The 25,536-nt window shown below is 37.7% G+C and overlaps 1 protein-coding gene across 2 annotated transcripts in view; it reads right to left on the bottom strand.

The window, feature by feature from the left end:
• thoc5 (THO complex subunit 5) overlaps positions 1-25,536 on the bottom strand; it is a 388,780-nt gene that overhangs the window by 195,289 nt on the left and 167,955 nt on the right. For both annotated transcript variants that reach the window (XM_090373524.1, XM_090373522.1), the window contains exon 8: positions 24,098-24,230. In XM_090373524.1, the coding sequence (XP_090229650.1) occupies positions 24,098-24,230 (133 nt within the window). The remainder of the gene's footprint in view (positions 1-24,097; positions 24,231-25,536) is intronic.

Genomic DNA, 25,536 nt, shown 5'->3' with positions numbered 1-25,536 from the left:
TAACAGGGCTTACCATCGAGAAGGTGTGCATGAGTGGATTTTAGGGAGGTAGGCCAACTGGATTTCTTCTAAATCTTCTAAAAAAGAAAGATACTGGATTCATCAGTGTTTTAGACTGAGTGTCTGATAACACACAGAATGCCTGTTCCCCCTCTAAGCCCCTAAAAATCTAAAATCAATATTCAGGTTAACTGCTAGGGTTTCTTAACAGAACAGAATAGAGGAATTTTTTTTTTTTTTTTTAAACATTGCCCAAATTCTTAAACTTTATTTTACCACACAGCTAACAAATTGTTTGGGGAGAAGAGGTAGCATTTGTCTCTGTTGGAAGCATTACTATCTACATGGGTAAACAAACACAAGTTAGATGGCGCCTCCGTAGCCAGGTGGGCAGGAGCAGCAGTGCATAGCACATGCTTCTTGATTAGACCGGGGTTCACACCTGTGACCACCAAATACGGAGGATGCGGAAAGGTCAGGGAATGACTACTGCATATCCCCGGAGCAATATGGCCTTAGTTGCTAATGCTCCTAAAAAATCAAATGACAAGCTAGATTACATTGCCTTCCTGTGGACTGTGAAACAATAGGATGATAAATTAAAAGATGTTACAGTGCTTTATACAAACTGCTGGACTTAAGCATCCAAGAATTAAGTTATAATGGTTCATACTTAGGAATTTAAGGGAAGATGTACCAACTGGGACTGACTAACTAACTGCTGAAATGAATGCTTGAGTCCTGAATGAATGTCCAAACAAGGCAATTATCGTGTCATATAAGGGAGGTATTTTTGACTGGTGGAGAGTTTTCATCCCTGGGTGTGGACAAACAAACTCATCCAGAGCTCAGGTAATAGGCTTTCTTACCATGCTGCAGATAAGGTGGAGTGGGTTGGATCTACCCAGGTGATCTACCCTTAGACCTGCTGAGGAATGTGAGATTAGAACTGGTGGCAAGCTCTAGTTCAGTATTACCTTCTCTAGGAATCCCCAGCAGGAATGGTATTTAACGTGGGTTTATCCAGCGTCCTCTCTCAGTGTGGCACAATTACACACTACCATCACCACACAAGACTCTCCCACCAGGAATGGTCATCCACCCTAGGCAATGTGCAACCTATTCCAATTACAAAAACATCACTACTTAGGGTACAGTGGTCTTCTATATAGCAGACATTTCAGAATCAGAATGTACACAGTTCAGAAGTCACTATACACCTGTATAACAGCTTTGGAATTCTGCACAACATCCACGTTGTCCTGACAACTGTCTTTGTTTGGACATTCATTCATTCGGGATTGGTGCATACACTTCAGCAGTTAGTCCCAGTTGATAAGCCTTCCCTTAAAAACAAAAGTTTCGAATCAAGATATACAAAGGTTTCTTATTTCTAATAGAAAACCTTTGTTTATCTTGATTCCCGAATAACTAGGAAGTTTATGATTAACAACATTCCTTACATGCTACTGCAAGGAGATATAATCTAGCTTATGGGTTGGCAACATTTTTCCTTGGGAGTGTCATTTCTGTTTGTTACAACTATAGAACTATACAACTTTATAAAACTATAGAAATCTCCACACATGCCACTTGGAGAAGTGTAAGCATAGAAACAATGTGAGCATGTATCACATGCTAAAGCCCGATCTAGCTTTTGTCCATTTGCCCAAGTAGATAGTAATGCTTCCAGTGATAGAAAAATGCCTATCCTCTTCCCCAACAGTTTTGTTACAAGCTGTGAGATATATTAAAGTTTAAGAATTCTGGCAATGTTTTCTCTGCATTAGGATTTTCTGGCATTACTGCCAAGGGAACACATTGTCCCTCCTGAGACAGTTAGAGCTTGGACTTATGCTCTTTAGAAATGACTACCTTTATCCATGAGTCAACCTAAAGTAACTAATTTTTAATAAAATAGCACCACCAACAGGTGAATCCATTATTCATTAAACTTTTGAAGGCACTGTTACACCCAGTTTTGGAATTACACTAAGGAACTCTTTATCTGAAAACCTACTATCCAGAAGTTCCAAAAACTGGCTATTGAGACCAAGGGTAATATATTTAACGTCTTCTGTATGAGCCACAAAAATTCTAGAAAGTAGCACAAAATGATTTTTACTTGTCTACCAATAAAATCATTATTATTATTTTGGTTTTTTTTGTTTGTACAAGCATATTTATAAACATATTGCTAAAAGAAAATGTCCTAATTTAAAAATATTTGAATATATCACCACCTATAAAATCACCACATTATTATTTCATCCAGTTACGCATCACTTATTTTATAAAAATTTCTGTTTGTTTAATAAAAATTGCCATATTTTGTGAAAATTCCTAATTGGTCCATTTTGTTTATAATGACAAATGTTTAAAACCATTTTTAATATCTTTTTCAGAAGTCCCAATCACACATATCCATGTCACCATGTTAAAAAAATCTGCAGGACAACCTGCAGATTTTTTTGTGGAAAAACTGTTTCCACCTGTTGTGGAAAAACTGTCAAAAGGAAAGGATTATCTCAGTATTAAAAAGAAAGTGGAGTTACTAATATAGACAAAGGTGCATCAGTGAAGTTATGTAATGAGTATGGTGTGGGTACATCTACTACGATATGAAGAAAGAAAATCTGTTAAAATTTTATGGTGATAGTGATTTATTCAAGCTAATGGAACACAAGAACATTACACAAGACGAAGAACATAGAAATGGACAAGATGTTAATGGAATGGATATGACAGCAGAGCAGGTGTATAATGCTAATGAGGCTTCTTTATATTGGTTGTACATATATTCCTAGAAAAACTGTTGTTGCATCAGAAGAATCAGCACCCAGTGGGTTCAAGGAATCCAAAGACAGGTTAACAGTGCTAGTGTGTGCAAATTCAGGGATAACATAAAACCAAATTGCTTGTTATTGGGAAAAACAAAATTCCAAGTGTTTTCAAAGGAGTTAAATTCTTCCCAGTTATTTTTTACAGGGCAAACAAATGAGCATGGACAACCAACAAAATGTTTGAAAATTAATTGTTGTAATAACCACTCTTCTACCACTTGAGATAATAATATAGTTTATTAAGCTTGTAACCCAAATCACTATACATTTAAGGTTACATTTCAGGCAACTTACAACTCCCCATTATCAGACCAGACATTGGCTGCTGTCTGACTCTGCTTGCCGATGCTACCAAAATCTGTTGTGCATACTCAAAGGTTTTGGTAGCACTGGCAAGCAGGTGCCAGACAGCAGCCAATGTATGGTCTAATGATAGGCACCTCCATAGCCAGGTGGGCAGGAGCAGCAGTGCGTAGCACACGCTTCTTGATTAGACTGGGGTTTGAGCCCGTGACCACCAAATATGGAGGATGCGGAAAGGTCAGAGAATGACCACCGCATATCCACAGAGCAATATGGCCTTAGTTGCTAATGTTCCTAAAAACCAAACAACAACAAATGATAGGCAGTGGAAAGTTGCCTGAAATATTAAGCCAAATGTATAGTGGTTTGGGCTATAAGCTTAATAAACTATATTATTATCTTATGTGTTAAAAGAGTGGTTATTATAACAATTAATAACCACGATTAATAATCAAAGTGTCTTTAACAACCCTAGGACAGGGCTGCTAGACACTTTGAAACATGGTTGGCCTTATCTTGTGGACAGCATCAATGTTCCTTGATGAAGATCTAATTTTACTGGATTTAGGATATCTAAAGAGAAGAAAATTGTTGCTGACTTGATGAATTAAGGTACAGATCTATCATGTCCTGAAGCTCAGCTGTTGGTTATTTATTATTTTGGTTTTTAGGAGCATTGGCAACTAAGGCCATATTGCTTCGGGAATATGCGGTGGTCATTAATTGACCTTTCCGCATCCTCCGTATTTGGTGGTGATGGGCTCGAACCCCGGTCTAATCAAGAAGCGTGTGCTACGCACTGCTGCTCCTTCCCACCTGGCTACGGAGGCGTCTCAGCTGTTGGATGAAGATGCAGTGGAAAAGTGCCTCCACACTGAAGATCACACTTTAGTTATTCTTCAGCTAACACAGACAGTGAAATCTGGGATATGGTAATGAACAAAAATAAAGATAATGAGAGTGATGATCATGATAATGAGAAAAGCGCTACTGTTGAAGAAAGAATCTCTATTGATATGAGGGGTTTCCGAAAAGTAAGGTAACACATTTTTTTTTCTTGATAATGGTGAAAGGGAATGAGATGAAATGCGGTGGACAGAAAAACCCGTTAATAGCTTTCAAAAAGACCGGCAGTACAGTGTTACGGTACTGTCACCTCACAGCAGATTCCAGTTGCAAAATGGAGGCTACTGAGCAAGTGTGGTCCAAAACAGGTGTTCGTGAAGTTGTTCACTTTTTGCAACCAAAGGGGGGTCTTCACCAAGTGACATTCACCGTGAACTGGTTGCTATGTATGGCAAAAAGGTGATGACAAAGAAGCAGGTATGTTTTTGGTGCAATGAATTTAAAGCAGGCCGTATTGACATTGAAAATCAACATCGGGCGGGCAGGCCTTCATAGAGCTAGACAGAAGATAACATTTTGCACATTAAGGGCATTGTTTTTGAAAACAGGTGTGTGGAACTGCGTGAAATTGCATAAATAGTCAATGTGAGTAAGTCGACTGTTCACAAAATTGTTCACAATGTCCTTGGCTCTCGAAAGGTGTGCTGCTGCTGGGTGCCCCAACAATTGTCAGAGGAGGACAAAGCACCAGGAGAAAAATTCAACTGTTCCCAGTGTCCAAAAAGTCATGGCCACGGTGTTATGGGATCGGCAAGGCATTCTGTTGGTGGATTTCTTGCTGAAGGGAGGAACAATCAATGCACAGCTTTACTTGTGCAATGTTGGAAAAACTGAAAGCCAACATTCAATGCAAACGACTAAGACTCCTGACAAGTGGTATGATTTTGTTGTATGACAACGAAACTCCACACACCATTTGTGAGTGGTTGCGCTGTAATCATTGGGAAACTCTGTCCCACACCTCTTCAGCCCAAACTTAGTGCCTTCAGACTTCCACTTGTTCGGCCCTCTGAAAAAACACCTTTCAGGAAAGCATTTCACCATGGATGAGGAAGTTCATCAGGCGGTGCGATGTTGGTTACTGCGTGTGGGCACAGACTTCTTCAGTGCTGGTATTGATAAATTGATCCATCGTTGGGACAAGTGCATTAATAAAACTGGAGGCGCCTCCGTAGCCAGGTGGGCAGGAGCAGAAGTGCGTAACACACGCTTCTTGATTAGAATGGGGTTCAAGTCTGTGACCACCAAATACGGAGGACGCAGAAAGGTCAGGGAATGACCACCGCATATCCCCGGAGCAATATGGCCTTAGTTGCTAATGCTTCTAAAAACCAAATAACAACAAAAATGGAGACTTTGTGGAGAAGTAGTCATGTTCACTTATTTCTTGATGTGTAATTTCAACTTCGTATTATTAAACATGGTCGAGAGAAAAAATGTGTTACCTTTTTTTGGAACCCCTTCGTAGAATGACAAGTCTTACAGAAGAACTGATTTGGGGACTGCAGTAGAGAAGTTTTGCTACAGAGCATCACATAATGTCTCTCTATAAAATTTAGGAATTGCTTACTAAAGAAAAACCAAAACAGATTACAAGAAATTAAAACTGGCTTCGAAACAAACCTATACAGGTACATGTACAGCATTTATCCCTGAGACCCAGATATCAACTTCTGGTGGGTCTTTCTCTACTACATCTTTCTCAATTAGTCAGGATATTTCTGAAGATCTTCCCTCTGATGATGATGCCATATAACTGATATGAATCAACTTACGATACATTCATTTTGAAGGCAGAACAATGGAATAAAGATATGTTCGTTATAAATATTTTTTTATTAAACTGAATTTTTTCTTGTGTTTTTTATATGTTTTAAGCTTGGCTCTCCAAAAATCGGGGGAACCTAACATCCAGCAACCCTCAGCTGCCAAGCATGCCAATTAAAACCCCAATTAGTAGGCTACATAAGCCCAATGTAGCAATCAGGTAAAGAAGCAGGGTACTATTTCAATGTAGTATTGAATAAGTTTTGAAAATAACGTATTATGATTTTCTGCCATTGCTGCCTGGGGACCATATGACCTCAAGGCAGTAATGCTTGAGGGACAATATGTAATGTCAGAGGACAATATGGTAATATAGTGAATAGCAGATTGACATTTTTTGACTACATTTTTATTTGAATAAAAAATTATTATTCCTTATTTATTCACTGATTCATTATTTAAGTTAATTATTTATTTTTATTCAAATTTCAAACTATTCCATGTCATTTTTTATTGATTACTTCCCTAATACCATGTAGTATATGGCACATATTAATGGTTTAACTAAGTACTCATTTAATTGTTTTTTTTAACTGAATTACAGAGAAAGCAGAATATAATTTTCTTTCTTTCTTCATTGACTATTTTGTTTACATTTCATTATGATGAAGGCCAGGAATTGGATAGATTTGAAAAATATCCAGAAATAAAATGTTTTTGTTAAGTACAGTACACCATTACCATCTGCTGCTATTGAAAGAAGAATAAATCAACCTAAATCACATAAACTTACCTGTGAAATTTTTAGAGAAAAATTTCATCAGTAAGTTTGAAGCTGACAATGAATTTACAGAAGATGGATGGGATGTAACACATACTCATGCTATTTATTAACTGAGGAGGGGAAAAAAAAGGGGGGGGGATAGCATCAGTCAACAAGTAGGTTGCCCATCAAAGCTGTAAATGAATGGTGGGGGCTTACAACACAAAAAAAAAAAAAAAAAAAGACTCAATTGGTACAGCAATGATTAATAGTAATGCTGGAGGGACATTACTGCCCATAGACAGTAATAATAGACAATTCTAATAAACAGTAGTTACTTTCTGAAAGTATTTCAATAACTATATTGAAATTGTTTTGCTGCATTGAGCCAATGCAGCCTACTAACACATTTTAATTTACACATAATGAAAGTCATGTTTTTGATTGGAAGTTTTTCTTCCAAATACTACTATGCTGCTCATTTAGATTCGATATATTTATTCACTTCTCGATACAAGGTCACTAACTGAGGCTACTTGTTGTCTGATGATGGAACCAAATAGTTCAAAAACTATTCACAATAGCATTACAGTGTTTTTTTTTAATGAAAATCGGATTCAATTGCTAGTGATGTTATTGATTAAAAACATAATAGTTACTTTATGTCAACTAGTGGATAAGAATAGTATTATTTTCAAAATTATTTCAGTACTTGCACTAAAAGAGCATCTCGCTTCTTTATTTGATTTAAGAATTCCTGTATTATGTTGAATCTATTGGAATGAGCTTCTAATGGAATGAGTAGCAGCCTGGAAAACAAGATGCAGGGTATTTCAGAGACTTCTGGGAGTCATTGCGGTACAAGTAAACACATGGGTTGTGTTAGGGTAGCTAAGAATAGGAACAGGTGAATGTATACTTGCATGTACACCAGGCAAGTATACATACATCTTTGGTAAATAAATTTGATGAATTTGAGGTATTGCTCAGAACATCAAAGGCAGATATTGTTGGGATATCAGAGACATGGTGTCACACAGATATAAGGAATGCAGAACTGCAATTTGAGGAGTACAATGTGTACAGGAAGGGAGGAGGTGTTATACTATTAGTTAAGAAATGCATAAAATCCAAGGAAGTGAAGCCAGTCAACGTCACTAGACAGTACAGTGTCGAGCCCGTTTGTGTGACATAAGCATTACCAGATCATTACAATTGAGCGCAGGAGTGTGTTATAGACCTAATGACTCTGATGAGTATAATAGGCAACTGTACAGGGAAATAGAGTGGGCCAGTAAATCAGAGTCTTATAATGGGGGATTTTAATTTCCCAGATATTAACTGGAATTTGTGGGTTCGTCACTCACACACTAGTAAGGCTTTTGTGGATTTATTGGATGACTGTTTTCTACATCAGCATGTTCGGGAAGCAACTAGAGGGAGTAATACTCTTGATCTGATTATCAGTAGTGATTCTTCATGCATTAAAAATCTGCGGATAAAGGAACCACTAAATGGCAGTGATCACAGTGTGCTGAAGTCGGTTCATCAGGGGTTAAGGGAAGGGCTTTTGCTTTCGTAAAGGTGACTAAGGTGGTCTGAGACAGTATTTAAATTCTATACGGTGTGACCAACTGATGATGTTACCAACAGCAAATTCAAAATGAAGCAGTCAAAGAATTTATCTTGGAAGCTACTAGGCTTTACATACCAACTAAGAAATATTGTTCAAGGTTTAGGCCTACATGGATGTCAGATGAACTAATGAGACATGTGGCAGAGAAGAAAAATGCATGGGTACATATAAATTAATGGGTGACATGGAAGCCTATGATAGAAATAAGCTGGTCTATAACCAAGTCACAAAGGAGATTAGGCAGGCAAATGCAGATTATGAGAAATCCTTGGTAAAGGATGCAAAGAAAAACAACAAAGAGTTCGTTACCTATGTAAACTCGGGAAGGAAAGGGATGAATCAGATTGGTCCACTCGATATCAATGGGTCGAATAACCAAGTCACAAAGGAGATTAGGCAGGCAAATGCAGATTATGAGAAATCCTTGGTAAAGGATGCAAAGAAAAACAACAAAGGGATGAATCAGATTGGTCCACTCGATATCAATGGGTCGAATGTAGATGATCATTCTCAGATAGCGGCCAAATTAAATGAGTATTTTGCATCAACATTCACCCATGAGGAATTATTCAGGGAGGGGAATGCCAGAGGTGAGCTAAAGTCTGCCAGTGAGCTGGATGATTTTGTAATAACTGAGAGGAAAGTGGAGGAGAAATTGTTGAAGATAAACATAAAAAAGGCGCCCTGGGTGGACGGGATCTATACAGTTATATTAAAGGAGGCAGCAAAGGAAGTAAGCAAACCCTTAGCCATAATTATGAGAGCTTCTTTGGACTCAAGTGAGGTAGGTACCCATGGACTGGAGATGTGCAAATGTGACTCCAATTCAAAAAGGAGGATCAAAGGGCAACACAAGTAATTATAGACCTGTTAGTGAACTTCTGTTTCAGGGAAATTAATGGAGGCACTGGTTAAAGAAGCACTGCACAATCATCGACAAGACTTCAGATATAGCTCCGACACATTATGGTTTTGTTAAGGGAAGTCTTGCCTGACCAGTGTGATTGGATACTATGATGTGGTCACAGAGGAACTGGATGCAGAGAATAATTTTGATATCATATATTTGGATCTTAGAAAGGATCTATACAGTTATATTAAGATATATTGGATACTGTTGCACATGGAAGACTGCTGCACAAATTGGAGCAGTGTGGCATTGGAGGCGAATTGCTGCTATGGATAAAGGGATGGTTGAGTGGGAGAAGACAGAGAGTGGTGATCAATGGACACTGCTCATCGGGGACTAATGTTATCAGTGGAGTTCCTCAGGGTTCAGTATTGGGTCCATTGTTGTTTTCTGTATTTATAAATGATACTGATGATGGTATATCAAGCTTAATGTCCACGTTTACAGATGATATGAAGGTTGGCAGGGTTGTTAAGGACACTAATGACAGTACGCTGCTGCAACAGGATCTAGAAAGGTTGAGCAGATGGGCTGAGAGGTGGCAAATGAAGTTTAACATTGACAAATGTAAAGTACTACATATGGGAAGCAGCAACCCCAGAGTGACGTATCAACTCTGTGGTACTAAACTGACAGTGGTAGAGAATAAAAAGGACCTGGGGGTAATTATGCAGGCAGATATGAAGTTTTCTGAGCAGTGCAGACGGTCTGCAAGAATAACTCATAGTGTCTTGTCAATGATATACAGGAATTTTTCTAGCAGGGATAAGGAGGTGATTATCCCCTTATATAAGGCAATGGTCAGGCCACACCTTGAGTACTGTATACAGGTCTGGAGGCCTCATTTTAAGAAGGATGTAGAGCAGTTGGAATGAGTACAGAGAAGGGCAACAAGATTAGTGAATGGAACAAAGGGTTGCTCTTACGAAGAAAGGCTTAAATTTTGCAAATTACAGCATTTGGAGACTAGGCACCTGTGAGGCGATCTGATTGAGGTGTATAAAGCTCTGAATGGTTTGAGCATTCTCAATGCCGATGGGATTCTTCCTCTTGCTCAGAATAATCACCTGAGAGGACAGAAATTCAAATTGAGGAAAGACAGATGTAGGATAGATGTGCGGAAGTTTGCCTTTAGCCAGCGGATGGTTGGTTGGTGGAACAGACTTCCATTCTTTGTTGTGGAAGTTGATGATAGCCAAAATAAATTTAAGGCTGAGCTGAACAGGTTCTTGGAACAAATGGAGGGGTGAAATGAGAGAATTTTTTTTTTTTTTTGGCTGATGCTGCATAACTTGCTTTCTTGCATCATATGTCTCTACTAATGCTAATTATTAGATTTCCTTTATCCTATTATAAATTAGATTAGATGCAATGGCTGGCAAATATTTTGCACAGAGTCAACTGTAGCAATAAAAAAACTGTAAGCTGTGTGCACATGCACACAGAGAGAGAGAGAGAGTTTGTTTGTTATTTGGATTTTAGGAGCATCAGCAACTAAGGTCATATTGCTCTGGGATATGCGGTGGTCATTCGCTGACCTGTCCGCATCCTCCGTATTTGGTGGTGGTGGTGGAGAGAGGGAGAGAGAGAGAGAGGGAGAGGGAGAGAGAGAGAGAGAGAGAGAGAGAGAGGGAGAGAGAGAGAGAATGAATACAATTCATACGTTACTAAATAAACTGAGAACCAAAGGTGTATCAGTGAACAGCAAACCAAAGTTGTTTTTTTCTTTTTTTTCTTTTTGAAAACCCCAAACATGAGAGATATTAGAACCTATAGCACTTAGTACCGTGCTTGGGTTAGAGGTTGAAAAGACGAAAGAAGATATTTGTTGACATTTGACTTGAACTTCTGTAGACTAATTTTCAGAAAATACGTATGAAGGAAGGTTGTTCCAGAAAACAGCAGTCGAATGAATAAACAATCAAAATGAAAAGTTGGTTCTGTGAGTTTGAAGTTGGACAGTAAATGGATGTTGGCTTGTGCAGCACATGTTCGGAGTGTTTTGAAAGAGAGCGGGAATTATAGAAGCCAATTCAGAAGAACAGTGCCCATGGAAGTATCTGTAGAAAAGGCATGCAGCAGAAACAGTATGTCTATGAGACAGCAAGTGGAGAGGCTCTGTTAGAGATGAGTCATTAATGAACCTAACTCCCCTCTTCTGAATGGAATCTAGAAGCATGAGAGAGAGAGGTTTCAGGGGCACCACCACAGATGTGGGAACAATATTCCATGGTAGGACAGATTTGTGATTTGTACAGAGTGAACAGCTCTTTGGATGAAAAGTAATGCTGAGAGTGAAAGAGAAAATCAAGTTTTTTAGATGCAGAGGAAGCAATATTAGTAATGTGCTTGTGCCAAGAGAGATTAGAAGTCAGGGTAATCCCCAAAAGAAATACAGCAAACTCTCGATTTTCCGGGATGGATGGTAAAAAGAAATTCCCGGATAATCGATTTCCTGGTTAATCCAAAAATATAGTAAGTCCCCGACATACAACCCCGGGGGCTCACATCTGGTGAGTATGGGCTTGGCAAACCCAGGGTCCTGAGCTGGATATCATCATTCTTATCTTTCTTGGTGATGCCTTTCTACTCTCTCTCTCTCTCTCTCTCTCTCTCTCTCTCTCTCTCTCTCTCTCTCTCTCTCTCTCTCTCTCTCTCTCTCTCTCACACACACACACACACACACACACACACACACACACACACACACACACACACACACACACACACACACAGGGGGGTAACTTGGGAATTTTTTTTTTTTTTTGGCTGGTGCAGCATAAGCCTCAGGCTTCCTTGCACCATATGGCTAATAATAATAATAATAATAAATACGTAAGAGATACGTTTCAGGACTTCTTTCATAAGTCGAGTTTTACGTAACTCTAGGATGACTAATAAAATATTGCTGCTATATCCCTAATATGCCAAAATTACAAAAACAACATAAGGTCCTCAGAAGAATGCAGAAAAATAGTATATTTTTAATTAGTTCAATTAAAAACTTTATCTGGAGACAGCGGTGAAGTAGCCAGAGTGGCACATAAGAAAAGAAAACATGTTATTGTACTGTAAAAACTGATATGTATTTCGTAGCCTTGGTTATTACAGCTGACCTTCACTGGTGCCAACCGTTTCTCATATTCTGTCTTTCTCCTTTGTGTTCACCATTGCCATTGACAAATCTGAATCGCTTTCCTTTTCTTGATAGATTTACTAGTACCATTGTCACTTATTCTCTTAGTACCATTGTCACTTATTCTCTTAGTACCATTACTAGTACCATTGTCACTTATTCTCTTAGTCAGCACCATGATAACAGTCAAAATTAAATTTTCTGAAAAGAACTTTACAGGGTGCGAAAACTCACTATTATCACTCCACGCGAGCTCACATTTTACTAAAGCACATTTCTGGAGGTCACTTCCAAAAAATAATAAAAACAACTTACACTTTCCGGGTTATTGGGCTTGTCTGTAGTGTAGCCAATTATAAACGGGTAGTAAACTCGATCTTAATTTATTTGCTATAGTACCGATAGCCAGAATTCTGTAGGTTTTTACGTTATTGTGGTGAAATGTGTGTTCCTTTCACTGAAATCTTTAGTCATATAAGTCCGAATCTATCATAAGTCGGGGACTTACTGTATCAAAAAATTTTCAGCAACCTACGTAAAATTTAATGCGTTAGATAAAAAACGAGAAAAACTTACCACGCACTACTCGCGTATTGGACATGCACTTATGTTTTACGATGTCAATTTTAAATCTAATTAATTGTTGTTTTTTTTTTTTTGTAGGAGCATTAGCAACTAAGGCCATATTGCTTCTGGTATATGCGGTGGTCATTCCCTGACCTTTCTGCATCCTCCGTATTTGGTGGTCACGGGCTCGAACCCCGGTCTAATCAAGAAGCATGTGCTACGCACTGCTGCATCTGCCCACCTGGCTATGGAAGCGCCTTTAAATCTAATAGCTTCCCTTTATTTTTTATAATGTTGCGTATGGTTTGGTCACCAACATTATAAGGGTTCTTTAGAGATTTAACAGCTGCACCGTTTTCAAACTTTTAAATAATTTCAAGTTTTTGTTTTTGAAAGCAGAACTCTTGTGTTTGCCCATCATTTTTGCGATTTCTAAACAAAAAAAAATCAAAAAAAAATTTACTACAAAAAATTTCCGACATCTCTGACATAAATAATGAAAAAAAAATTGTCCTTTTGCGGTGCAACAGAACACTATAATCGACGTGAGACACTAAATGAAACTAAACATTTGGTCTTCTTTTTTTTTTTTTTTTTTTTGAGCAGTGGGTATGAAGACAGCAGGGACTGCAAGATAATAGATACACTAGTCTCCTGTTGATGACTTATAATGCTCCTTCTTGTCCCTTATTTACGACTTGCAAAATATCTGTTTATACATATTCTAGTTATTACTCGAATTTTATAATTTTTTTTTTTTTGTAGTCTTGAAATTTCCCAGTTAATCCGATCCGATCCCGTTAAATTGTAAGTCTACTGTATATCATTTTGGCTAGAAATTGGAGTGTCACCAAAGATAAGCATAGGAGCAGAAGAATCCTTTGTGAGATATAAGACAAGACTAAGTTTTAAAAGGATTGAAATCAACTAAGTTGTCTTTGTCCCACTGGAGATCGGCATTTAAGGAATTGGTAGCGGATATTCAAGAAGTTGAAACTGACTGAGCAGGGCAAGGTTTCTCAAAATGGAAAGTGGAATGCAATGTGCTATCATCGGCAAAACTATGGATAGGATTTCCAGTCAATGGAAGAAGGTCATTAATATACAAGAGGAAAAGAGTGGGGGGCAAGAACTGAACCTTGAGGGGACACTAGCATTAGTGGAAAAGTTAGAAGACAGAGAGCCATCTACCATTACTCTCAGTCAGCGATCAGAGAGAAAACTGGATAACCAATTACAAAAACAGTTGGCAAACCATAAGATGGAAGCTTGTTTAGGAGACCTTTATGCCAAACACGATTGAAAGCCCTTTGAGATGTAAAGAGCAACTGCTTGTGTTTCACCGAAACTTTTCCATTGAATTTTTTCATAAATGGGTAACATAAGCCAGAATATCACCGGTGGATTGACACTGACGGAATCCATACTGGTGATCGTTGATGAGCGGAAGGTTTCTAGGTAGTTTTTAAGAGGTTGGTGGTTAATTGATTTCTCCCTTACTTTAGAAAGAGTAGAAGTAATTGAAATGGGATGACTTTGGAATAAGAAAATGAAAAAAGGTGCAAAGAACAGGAGTAAGTTCAGGAGCACAGTTTTGAGAATAAGTGGAGAAATATAATCAGGACCGGGAGCTTTCTTAGCATCAGATTCGTCAAAATCCTTCTGACATCCTTTTGACGGGAGACCACAATAGGCATTGAATGGAGTGTGTTGGGAATGGTTGGAGGGGTTTTACCAAGATCATTAATACATGAGTTGAAAGAATATTGGGATGCTAGCAGGTCAGCTTTATCCTTGGCCAAAGTGACAACAGAACCATCTGGCGTTGACAGAGGTGGGAGCAGGGATGGGTAAAAGTTGTGGCCAATAGCTTTGGCAAGAGACCAGAATGCTCGGCTACCATTAGGGCAAGAAGCAAGTCTTTTACTCTTAGCTTGTTCAAAATCTAGTTTGGACTGATTAATAACTGCTTTACAATTGTTGCAAACTTTGTGTTGGCAGAAAATGAAACTGAAGAATTGGAAACAAGCCAATTACGATGTGCAACCTTCTTCTCTTGAACAGCCTTAGCACATTTATTGGAAAACCAAGGTATAAATAAAGACGAGATTTTAAAGTGGAGTGTGGAATAAAGGATTCCGTTCTACAGTAATAATTTCACTGACATGATCTGAACAAACACTGACATCAGAAGTTTTGAAACAGTAATCCGACCAAGGAAAGAAGAAAAGAAATTTCACAGGTCATGCTATTTTGCATTCTTGTAAGGCTAAACAATACGAGGTTGGGAATAGCCATGAGATAAAGGCTCCATTAGAGAAGAGACGATCACCAAGTTGAGATCTGAGGTGCCTAAAGGACCAGACACTTTGACTGTGTACTTAGAAGGGTTGTTTGTGAGAAAAAGATCAAGCATGTTGGCTGCATTGCATAGTTAGAATTGTCCGGTATTCTTGTAGGCAAATGAACAATCTGCAAGGTCATTAGTAATTTCAAAAGCCTCAGCATCTTGACCAGGTGGGTCAGTGTGACTAGAAAACTGAAGCCAGCTGGAGTTGTGAACATTAAAATCACCAAGGAAAATTACCTCACTGTTAGGAAATTTGGACTGGAGAAAGTCAAGTTGCAAAAGAGACGAAGTCAAAGAGCTCCAAGTGATTAGTGGATGTTGGGAGAACGGTAGAGCCAACAGATGAATTTGACACAATGAGGTAGAGAGATTTTAAGCCAGAGAAGACTGAAAAGAGGAGATTCTAAATTACCAAGTCTCTGACAAAGAATATCGGAACGGACATATGCACAAATAGCACCTTTGAGGCAGAAGGAATCATTCAGCGAATTTGGGCAACTGAGATGAGCATTGGTTGAATCAACCGATAACTGAGATTCTAAAAGAAAAATTACATGGGGTTTGGCAGACAGCAAGTGAAAATGGACCTCGTTGAGATTAGAATTGAGACCACGTATATTTGTGAAATGAACTAAGAAGTGTTTGGGAGGTTTAGATCTTTTCGCAGATAAGCTTACTCTATTAGTTTGACAATTCATGTGTATTCAATAGTAAGGAAAAGTGGGGAGTGGACATGCTGTATGAAGTATTGAAATTTTGGATATGGCGTACACATGGTAAGAATATACCCAGATCCTTGATATAGTGTGGCCCTCGGCAATGCCCCCCTGCATACACACTACTTGGACTACCTCCAGTCACTATCTGGCAGAGTAGAGGTAGCAAGATTATACACTAGCTGATCTGGAAACTTCCTAAAGAGTTACCAATAGATTTGGTCCAGTGTACTAACTAGCGAAAGGCCTGGAAATACTGTTTTAGAGCAGGGCTTCTTAAACTTTTTTTCATTCACGACCCCATTTATGATTGCGAGTTTCTTGCGACCCCATATAAATATAAAAGAAAGATAAATTAATATTTTTTGATGATTATTTATTAGGTAACAATATACATATACATATGAAAATATATAGTTTTAGAATTCGTTTGAAACATACAAAAATCTAAAATTAAAAATTGCACAAAAAATTGTAAAATTGTATTTATTATAGTTACAAAAATTATATGCCCTATTTTTCATCAAAATTGCATTTTCTGCAATAACATAAATAAAAGGGATTCTTACCGTCTTAGTTCGCTCGAATATATTCGAACGCAGTCGTTGAGTGGTAAGTATTAAATTAAAATTAAAGTAAAAAATTTAATGAGATGGATGTGCCTGTTTTTTATTGCATAACAAATTAAATCTTGGTGGAATGTTTGACACTGCTGGGACGTAAGACCTCTTCAACATTTTTTAGCGCTGAACGATACTGGGATTTAATATGTGTTAAAGCTGAGAAAGTAACTTCACATAAATATGTGGTGTTGAATGGCAGAAGTACATTTTACGGAACTGTGTTTCTAGCGCTTTTAAGTGATCTACAATAATTTTTGCAATAAAAGTTTTACAATGAATTTTCTCGATTATAAAAGTGTCGACACTGGAAAACATTTCGAACGAATTTTTTTCTACCCTACTTTTCCAATGTTGATCTTTTTGATAAAACTTTCAATTTTATCATTCGAAGTAAATATATCGCAATTTTTTCCTTGGAGAGACAAGTTGAGATCGTTTAATTTCGCAAAAATATCTGACAAATAACACAGCTTGGATAGCCATAAGTCATTTTGAAAAAAAGCAGCAAGTTCACATTTTCGTTCGGTTAAAAATATTTCGATCTCGTCCTTTAATAGCAATAACCTTCTTAAACTTTGGTCCAGTGTCAGACTGGACCAAATTACCATCTTACTTCTGCATGTAATAATAAAGTTGTGTAGTTGGAATACGTATCCTTACAGAGATTTGAAAATAAGCGGCTGTTAAGGGCATGGCTCTTAATAAAATTTATAATCTTAACAGCATCCTGAAGCACATCGTTCAATTCTGGTGCTAATTTTTTTGCTGCAAGGGCCTCTCGGTGAATAAGGCAGTGAGTAAAAAGTTATATGATCATAATGAGCAGCTTGAAAAAATGATTTAAAACCAAAATTTTTGCCGGTCATCGCTCTTGCACCATCTGTGCATATTCCACAGCAATTTTTCCATTCTAAACCTTCAGTTTTAAAAATTCGTCAACTTTACAATATATGTCTTTCCCTGTAGTATGGTCTTCCATAGGACGACAAAATAACAATTCTTCCTCCACGCTTTCTTTATAAACGTACCTGACATATACTAACAACTGAGCCAATTTAGTAATATCAGTTGTTTCGTCCAACTGAATTGAAAATTTTGGGCTTTCTTTAATTCTTGTAATAAGTTGCACTAATTGGTCCTTGTTAATATCAGAAATTCTATTCGAGACAGTGTCGTTTCGAATATCATCGCCATATTTACTTCCATGTAGTATTTCTACCATTTTAATAGCAGCAGGTAATACAAGATCTTCTCCAATGGTGAATGGCTTTTTATTTTTAGCAATACAGTATGAAACTTCATATGACGCTAGTAAACATTTTTCACTAACGGTTATAAATTTTTCAAAGGATTTTTTTTCTTTATTTAAAGATTTATACAGTCTTTCAAAATATTCTTTTGGTTTATTAACATACGAAACATGCTTTAATTCAAGATGTCTTTTTAATTTTGACGGTTTCATACTCTCCGAGCCCAATAATTCATTGCAGATCAAACAAAGAGGTTGTTCATTACCCTTACAATTTTGAAATGTAAAGCCAAATTGAAGAAAAGACTCATCATATTTTCTTTTTCGCACATAAGATGCCTGTTTTTCAATATTTTGTCCTGCCTGAGAAGAGTTTGTAGCATTATTATCTGCGTCATTGCTATTCTTATTTAAGTTCAGCCATTTATCCATGGTCAAAAATTATTTTGATCCTAAAATACAATAAATATATAAAAATAACATATTGCATATAATAATTGATTTATTAATTACCGAATAAATAAAAAAACTAAAATCTCGTTACGGCGGAACACTGACAATTGACTACACTAGAAGAGCGTCAATACTACACTAGTTCACATTACAGTCAGTGTTATTGAATCATAGTCTCGCTGCACGTGTGCGCGCGCATTCCTCCCTTTGTTTGTGTGCAGGTGTGTGAGTGTGACTCTGCACAATACACATCTAGATGTTATAAAATCGTGTATTTAAATATTTGACATTAAAATCTCTCGCGACCCCAGAATTTGCTACGCGACCCAAATGGGGTCACGACCCATAGTTTAAGAAGGCCTGTTTTAGAGCTGTACCCTTGAAATGTAAGGAAGATTGGGATCTCACCATGATGTTCATCATAACCTCAAGTCATCAGTCATACTGCATGATAAAAGGGATGGGGAAGGGTTGACCAGAACTTAGCTCTGGAGACTAAACATGGGTTCCACCACTTCAAGCCTCCAATAAGCAAAGTGATGGTATTTCACCACGTGATGAGGGTCATCTACCACCTAGTGTTCCTGGTAACACAGAGGGGTGGCATTCCTCCATGTGGTGGGTGCCATGCCTCAACCCCTGCTTACGTTGTTCACACCTGGGTGGTCACCAACAGTGTGCATGTAGGTTATACCCAGGGTTACTAACAGTCCCACCAACGTGAAGGTGCAAGCAGAGGATTTGGCTGTCACAGACCATCTGGACTTCACCGAAATTGGGTCCACTTGACTTGAATGTCACCCGAATATCAATTCCATCAGCGTGTTAGACTCCAGGTAGCAAGTACAGCTTGTCTGGCATATCTGAGAGAATGTCTGTGCCAACCTCAAGGACCAGTGGGCCCGGCAAGTATTAACAGAGGCAAAAATGGATGAAACTGGTGCACAAATGGAACATTAACTACACAAGTCCTTATGGTTGCTCAATTTCCAAGAAAGCAATATAGGCATTTCTAGTGATGTAGTCATTGCAGATGCTTATGCTATTGTTCTCAAGAATTCCTTCCATATTCCAAAAATGGGGACAATGATCTTCCTGGCATAGGTGAATACTGCATTTTTTGAATGGCAGTAAGTAATGGTGTTTCCACAAAACTCCTGTTTTGTAGTAATGAATTTACATTTCATCACCAGTTACAATTTTTGAAAAAAATGGACCTGCATCATTAGTGTACAAATTTTCCCTCACAAATCTGAGCACTGCACAGTTTTTCTGGTATGATGTACACTTTAAAAAGTCTATTCTGTATAACAAGGTCTTCAATTTTTTGGCAAATTTTTGGAGCTGTAATTTCCATCAAGCAGGGGTCATTTTCTATCGATTCTCAATATAAAATGCTTAGACCAAACTTTTATCTGGTATTCAAAAGGGACAGTATAACCACATACAATTTTCATGCATCCAATTCCCTATTTTGTCAAAATATCAAAGCTGATGATAATGGAAAAATGCTCCAATTTTTTGGCATTAATGTTTTCCTTTTGTTTAGCTCTTAAATCTTTTCTGTTCTTCCATACTTCACTATATTGGGCTAAATTGCAAAAAATAATATATAGATATTTATGAGTATGATGAATCTACAGTTTTTTTATATATAAAGCAAATTTATGGTCAAGACAAATCACTTATTGAATGCCACATGTAACATTTCCCCATCTCCAGTAGACTGTTACCATTTTATAGTAAATGAATATACTGATCTTGTTATATCACTGGAAGGTTACAATGTTAGCTACAAAACATTTCTAAATCATTTACCCTGTGAATGATTGGAAAAAAGACATTGAATTCCTCAGCATGGGATCCTTCTTGAAGGAGGATGTTGCAGTAGCTTAAATTAGCCACTCTGTTAATCTTTCTATCATTTGCAAACTTAGACATTAGGCACAATATAGCTTCATCAATATATCACTAATAAATATAGAAAGGTCCCAGCACTGAATCTAGAAGACTACACTAATAACATTAGTCCATGAAGAGTAATGTCCATTAATAACCACTCTTTGTCTCCCCTCAACTCAACCATCCTCTTATCCATAGCAGTAACTTGCCCTTAATGGCACACTGCCCTGGTTCATACAGCAGGCTTTTAAGTACAATATCCAGTTTTGCCAAAATCCACATATATGATATCAAAATTACCTTCTGCATCCAGTTCCTTTGTTACTGCACCACAAGATCCAATCAGATTGATCAGATAAGATAAGATCACCCGTTAACAAATCCATGCTGTGACTGACTGCAGTAAAACTACATTCCTGTCTAGATGGCCCTATGTTACTTCTTTAACCAGTTACTCCATTATTTCCGGGGTAATAGGAGTTAACCAAACAGATCTATAATTACTCGTTGTCACCTTTTGATTCTCTTTTGTGAATTGGAGATACATTTGTACATATCTAGTCCACAGGGAACTCCCCTGAATCCAAAGATGCTCTCATAATTATGGCTAAGGGTTTGCTTACCTTCTTTGCTACCACCTTTAATGTAACTGGATAGAACTGATGCATTACTTTTTTATGTTTGGCTTCAACAATTTTCCTTCCACTTTCCTCTCAATTATCACAAAATCATTTAGCTCCCTGTGTTCGGTAAATTTCTGGCACAATGTAGATGCAGGATCATCAACAGTTAAACCATCAATAGTAATATCATGTGGACCAATGTGTCTTTACTGCATTTCTGTGAATTCTTTGCCAGAGACTTCTCATAATCTGCCTTAGCTTGCCTAACTTCCTTTGTGACTTGATTGCAGAAATGTTTATATCTACTATAAGCTTCTGTATCACCTGCTAATTTATATGCATCGCGGTCATTTTTATTCTCTGGCACAAGTCTCATTAGTTCATAAGACATCTATTTAGGTTTAAGCCTTCAACAGTACTTCTTGATTGGCATGAAAAGCCTAATAGCATCTACAATTACTTCTCTGAATGTTTCCTATTTAGAATTTGCTGTTGATAACATTATTGGCAGGTGGCACTGCATAGAATTTAAAAACTGTCACTCTTATGAAAGCAAAAGCCTTTCCCTTCAGCCTTGACAGTAGTTATGTCTTTAAGTAAATCCCACATCATTATACTGTGATTACTGCCAACCAGTGGTTCTTTTATCTGCAGATTCTTAATGCATGAAGAATGCTGCTGATAATCAGATCAAGAGTACTGCTTTCTCTTGTTGCCCCTCTAACATGCTGCCTTAGAAAACTTTCATTCAATATATGCACAAAATTCTTGCTAGTGTATGAGTGACCAATTGACAAGTTTCAGTCAATAACAAGAAAGTTAAAATCCCTCATTATAAGACATTATGATTTACTAGCCCACTATTTCTCTGTATAACTGTTCATTATACTCATTATGTCACACCAAATTGACTCAACATTGTTGGTCACCCATGTCAATTGGATGCCTTAGGTTTAATATGCTTCTTAATTAAAAACATAACCCCTCCCCACCCCTGCCAGTCCTTTCTATACATACTGTACCCCATATTCAAATTTGGGATCCCTTATTAGCATTAGCAGAGGCATATGACGTAAGAAAGCAAGATTATTATATTAAAGCAAGCAAGCATCAGCCAAAGGAAAAAACCTCCCATTTCACTCATCTATTCACTCCAAATGCTTATCCAGCTTAGCCTTAAATTTATTTAAGCTATCAACTTCCACAGCAAGAGATAAAATTATGCCTGAGTGACACTATGTCTCTGATATCTCTACAATGTTTTTGCATTTGATGACTTATTTTGTACTTTAATTCCATCAAATTTATGTATTATGCTCTAGCATTTGTGTACATTCAAGCACATCCACAAGTTCTTACTCTTTACCCTAACACAGCTTATGATGAGGACCCACAGCAGAGCTTGAAATCCCCAACATTTATTGCATGTTCTACCCAAAGTAGTTCAAGAATCACTTTCACCTCTGCCTATGGCTATAGTTAATCTATTAGTCTGAGTGATTCCACCACTGCTCAGCAATTGAATATGATATGGCATTTATGGTGTGCTGAGTAGTTGTGCACAATAACCTGGCCATGGTGTCTGGCTTTGTGTAGTTCCCTTCTGATCATTTTCTTCAAGGTAGGTTGCCCAAAACTCATACTGAATATCACATACACTTGGTCTGTCTGGTGCACTATAATCTGGACTAAGAACTGGATATCCCTGTTGCTAAGTAACAGCACTGTCAGCTGCTGTTACATTTTGATGAAGATGTCTTCCCATCTTTCACCCATGCCAACACCCCCTTCAAAACAATTTACTCATAATACATTCATGAACTCTTCTTGTTAACGATCCTTCTGTGAACAAAGCTACAATGATTACAGCCCACTTAAAGTCACCAAGGTCTGCTCATCCCATAATGCAAGAATGTTCACCTATAACACTCATGGCACAGCTTCCTTTTTTATATACAGGGTGTTTCAGTTAAACGTTTCAGAACTTCTAAGAGGGGTAGGGTACATCCTGACAACTCAATCATATAGCAATGTGGGGTCGGAAATGCTTTCCTGAAGCGGTGTTGTACACAGAAGCACCATAAAGAAAAGAGACCGTAAGTGAGAAATCGTTTTAATAATACATGAAAAGAAGCAAAAGGTACATGGATTAAAGTAAGTGTTCGAAGTTTCTTTCACGGGCTACAATGCACGCCTCACATCTCCGACGCATGGACATCCGAACATTCTGGAATACTCCAGGCGAATTTCGAATTTCTTCGGCAGCTACTACGATTCTTGCAACCAGCTCCTCAGCATTGTCAACAGGGGTGTCATAAACTAGCGATTTCATATGACCCCAGAAATAAAAATCAAGACATGATAGGTCGGGTGACCGAGCAGGCCAACGCACGGGACCACCACATCCGATCCACTGTTGACCAAATGTGACATCCAGGTAGTTACGAACATCTCCGCTATAATGGGCAGGGGCTCCATCGTGTTGGAACCACATTGTGTGTTGCGTCGATGCAGAAATCTGTTAATCTCTCAAAAGTTGTGGCAATACTTGCTGCAGAAAGATCAAGTAGATAGGTCCGGTTAGACGACACGGTAACAGGTAAGGTCCGATGAGGTGATCTCCCATAATACCGGCCCATACATTGACCGAAAATCGAATCTGTGCTGCACGACGTCGTATTGCATGCGGGTTCTCGACCGCCCAGATATGGTCGTTATGCGTGTTGAAAATTCCTTCCCTTGTGAAGGATGCCTCATTGGAAAACAACACTTCAGCAGGAAAAAGGGGATTTGTAGCACATTTTCCAAGGTACCACTGTGCGAAAGCAATACGAGGTGCATAATCCTCCGGTTGTTGTGTCTGGACACGCTGCCTGGAGTATTCCAGAATGTTCGGATGTCCATGCGTCGGAGATGTGAGGCGTGCATTGTAGCCCGTGGAAGAAACTTCGAACACTTACTTTAATCCATGTACCTTTTGCTTCTTTTCATGTATTATTAAAACGATTTCTCACTTAGGGTCTCTTTTCTTTATGGTGCTTCTGTGTACAACACCGCTTCAGGAAAGCATTTCCGACCCCACATTGCTATATGATTTCGAGTTGTCAGGATGTACTCTACCCCTCTTAGAAGTTCTGAAACGTTTAACTGAAACACCCTGTATGTGACCACTGGGAAGAAACTGGCATGTGGAATCAGATGGTCACGTACATGTGGAACTTTCCTGCTTTATGTAGATGTTGTAGGATTGCAGTACCCAAGTGCTTATATTATTCTATCTAACATTTTTTTTTACCATGTTACCAGTAATGCTGTATACACAATAATGTATAAAATTTACAATTACTTACCACAAGCCTCTTTAAAAGAACACACCTGGACATATAAAACATATAATGGCCTAGGAAGGAACTCAGCTATCCTATGTTGTATCTGTGTTGCTTGAAGTGGCATACCTAGTTCTAAATGAAGAGGCTTAGTGGCCTGGAATTAAAACAGAAATAAAGATCTGAATGTGTTTAAAATCAAATCTCTCACATATAAATTTTTAAAGTAATGCTTTACAATTTTATCCTAAACTAAAAGAATAGGTAATCCCACACCCAGGTTTCTGAGTATGCAGCTTGAATCTTTTCCTCATATGTTTTTTTCTCACTAACTTCTAATTTATTTAGCTACCCAAACTATTATGGAAGGGAAAGGAAGTTCTAATCTCTTTCTTTTCCTGTTTTTCCTCCAGTCTCTCCATTATTTTCATCCCGCCTAAAGTAATAAATTCCTTTAGCCCTATGAAAAAGGTTACCCAAAAAAAGTAACAGTTTTGTTTTGGATTTCTACTTCAATTGGATGGCATCTTTGGTTTATGCCAAATACAAGGTTAACTTTAAAATGTTTCACTGGCTATGTTCTTTTGAGTTTAATCTATATAATGGTCATGTTTTAAGGAACGAACTTCATTGTTGAGATGGATGTCACTTTTATAATTTCAGGTACAGTTTTTTTTTTTTTTTTGTTTGTTTTTTATGTGGTTTATATTTTACTTAAGTTTAAGTAATGGACTGATTCCTTCTTAATTTTTTTTATGTTTCTTGGATTAAATGAACTGAACTGATTTCTTATGTTTTTTATATAAACATTTGGTTTACAATATGTCTAGTTGGATTTGGAAGCAGAAGTTCAGTCTTTGGCCACACATTTATTGAAAATGATACCTGATGATGCCCAAAATGCATGGTGTTACTACTGAAGATACCAATCTTTGTAAAAATTGCTTCATCTGGAAACAGTATGTTACTTGCAATCAGGAGATTTTCAGGCCAGCATTGTAGCAGCTACATGCAGATAATCTCTGATCTCATCATAATCTCTGGCTGACAGCAACTGGATCAACAGAACCCCCATTCTGTTTAATTGATTTACTGTTTGTACATTTATCAATGCATATGTGACTATGGTTACAGTGTATGCCATCCTTGTAGTGTGAGAAGACTGAGGTGAGTAATATGAAGAAAAAATTGGCACTGTTACTACTTAAGTTTTCTATTTGGTGACATCTGATAATGCTCATTCATAGATGATGATAATACTGTTATCTAAGGGTGAATGACTGATACTCTCAAATGGATATAGAACTTTTTGCCATTCTAGTGCATGGGTTGGGAAACCCACAGATATAAATGATGGGTAAGTATAGTTACCCATCATTTATATGGTTCTTCACCCATCAGTACATTGAATTTACAGTTTATGAACATAACATAGAAAGGAAACTTTCCAATTTACAAATTCA

The sequence above is a fragment of the Mastigoproctus giganteus genome, chromosome 5, assembly GCF_048544385.1.
Source record: "Mastigoproctus giganteus isolate SK-2022 chromosome 5, ASM4854438v1, whole genome shotgun sequence".
NCBI lineage: Eukaryota > Metazoa > Arthropoda > Arachnida > Uropygi > Thelyphonidae > Mastigoproctus > Mastigoproctus giganteus.
The sequence above is the reverse complement of the archived record's forward strand: the minus strand, read 5'-3'. Positions and strand labels throughout refer to the sequence as shown.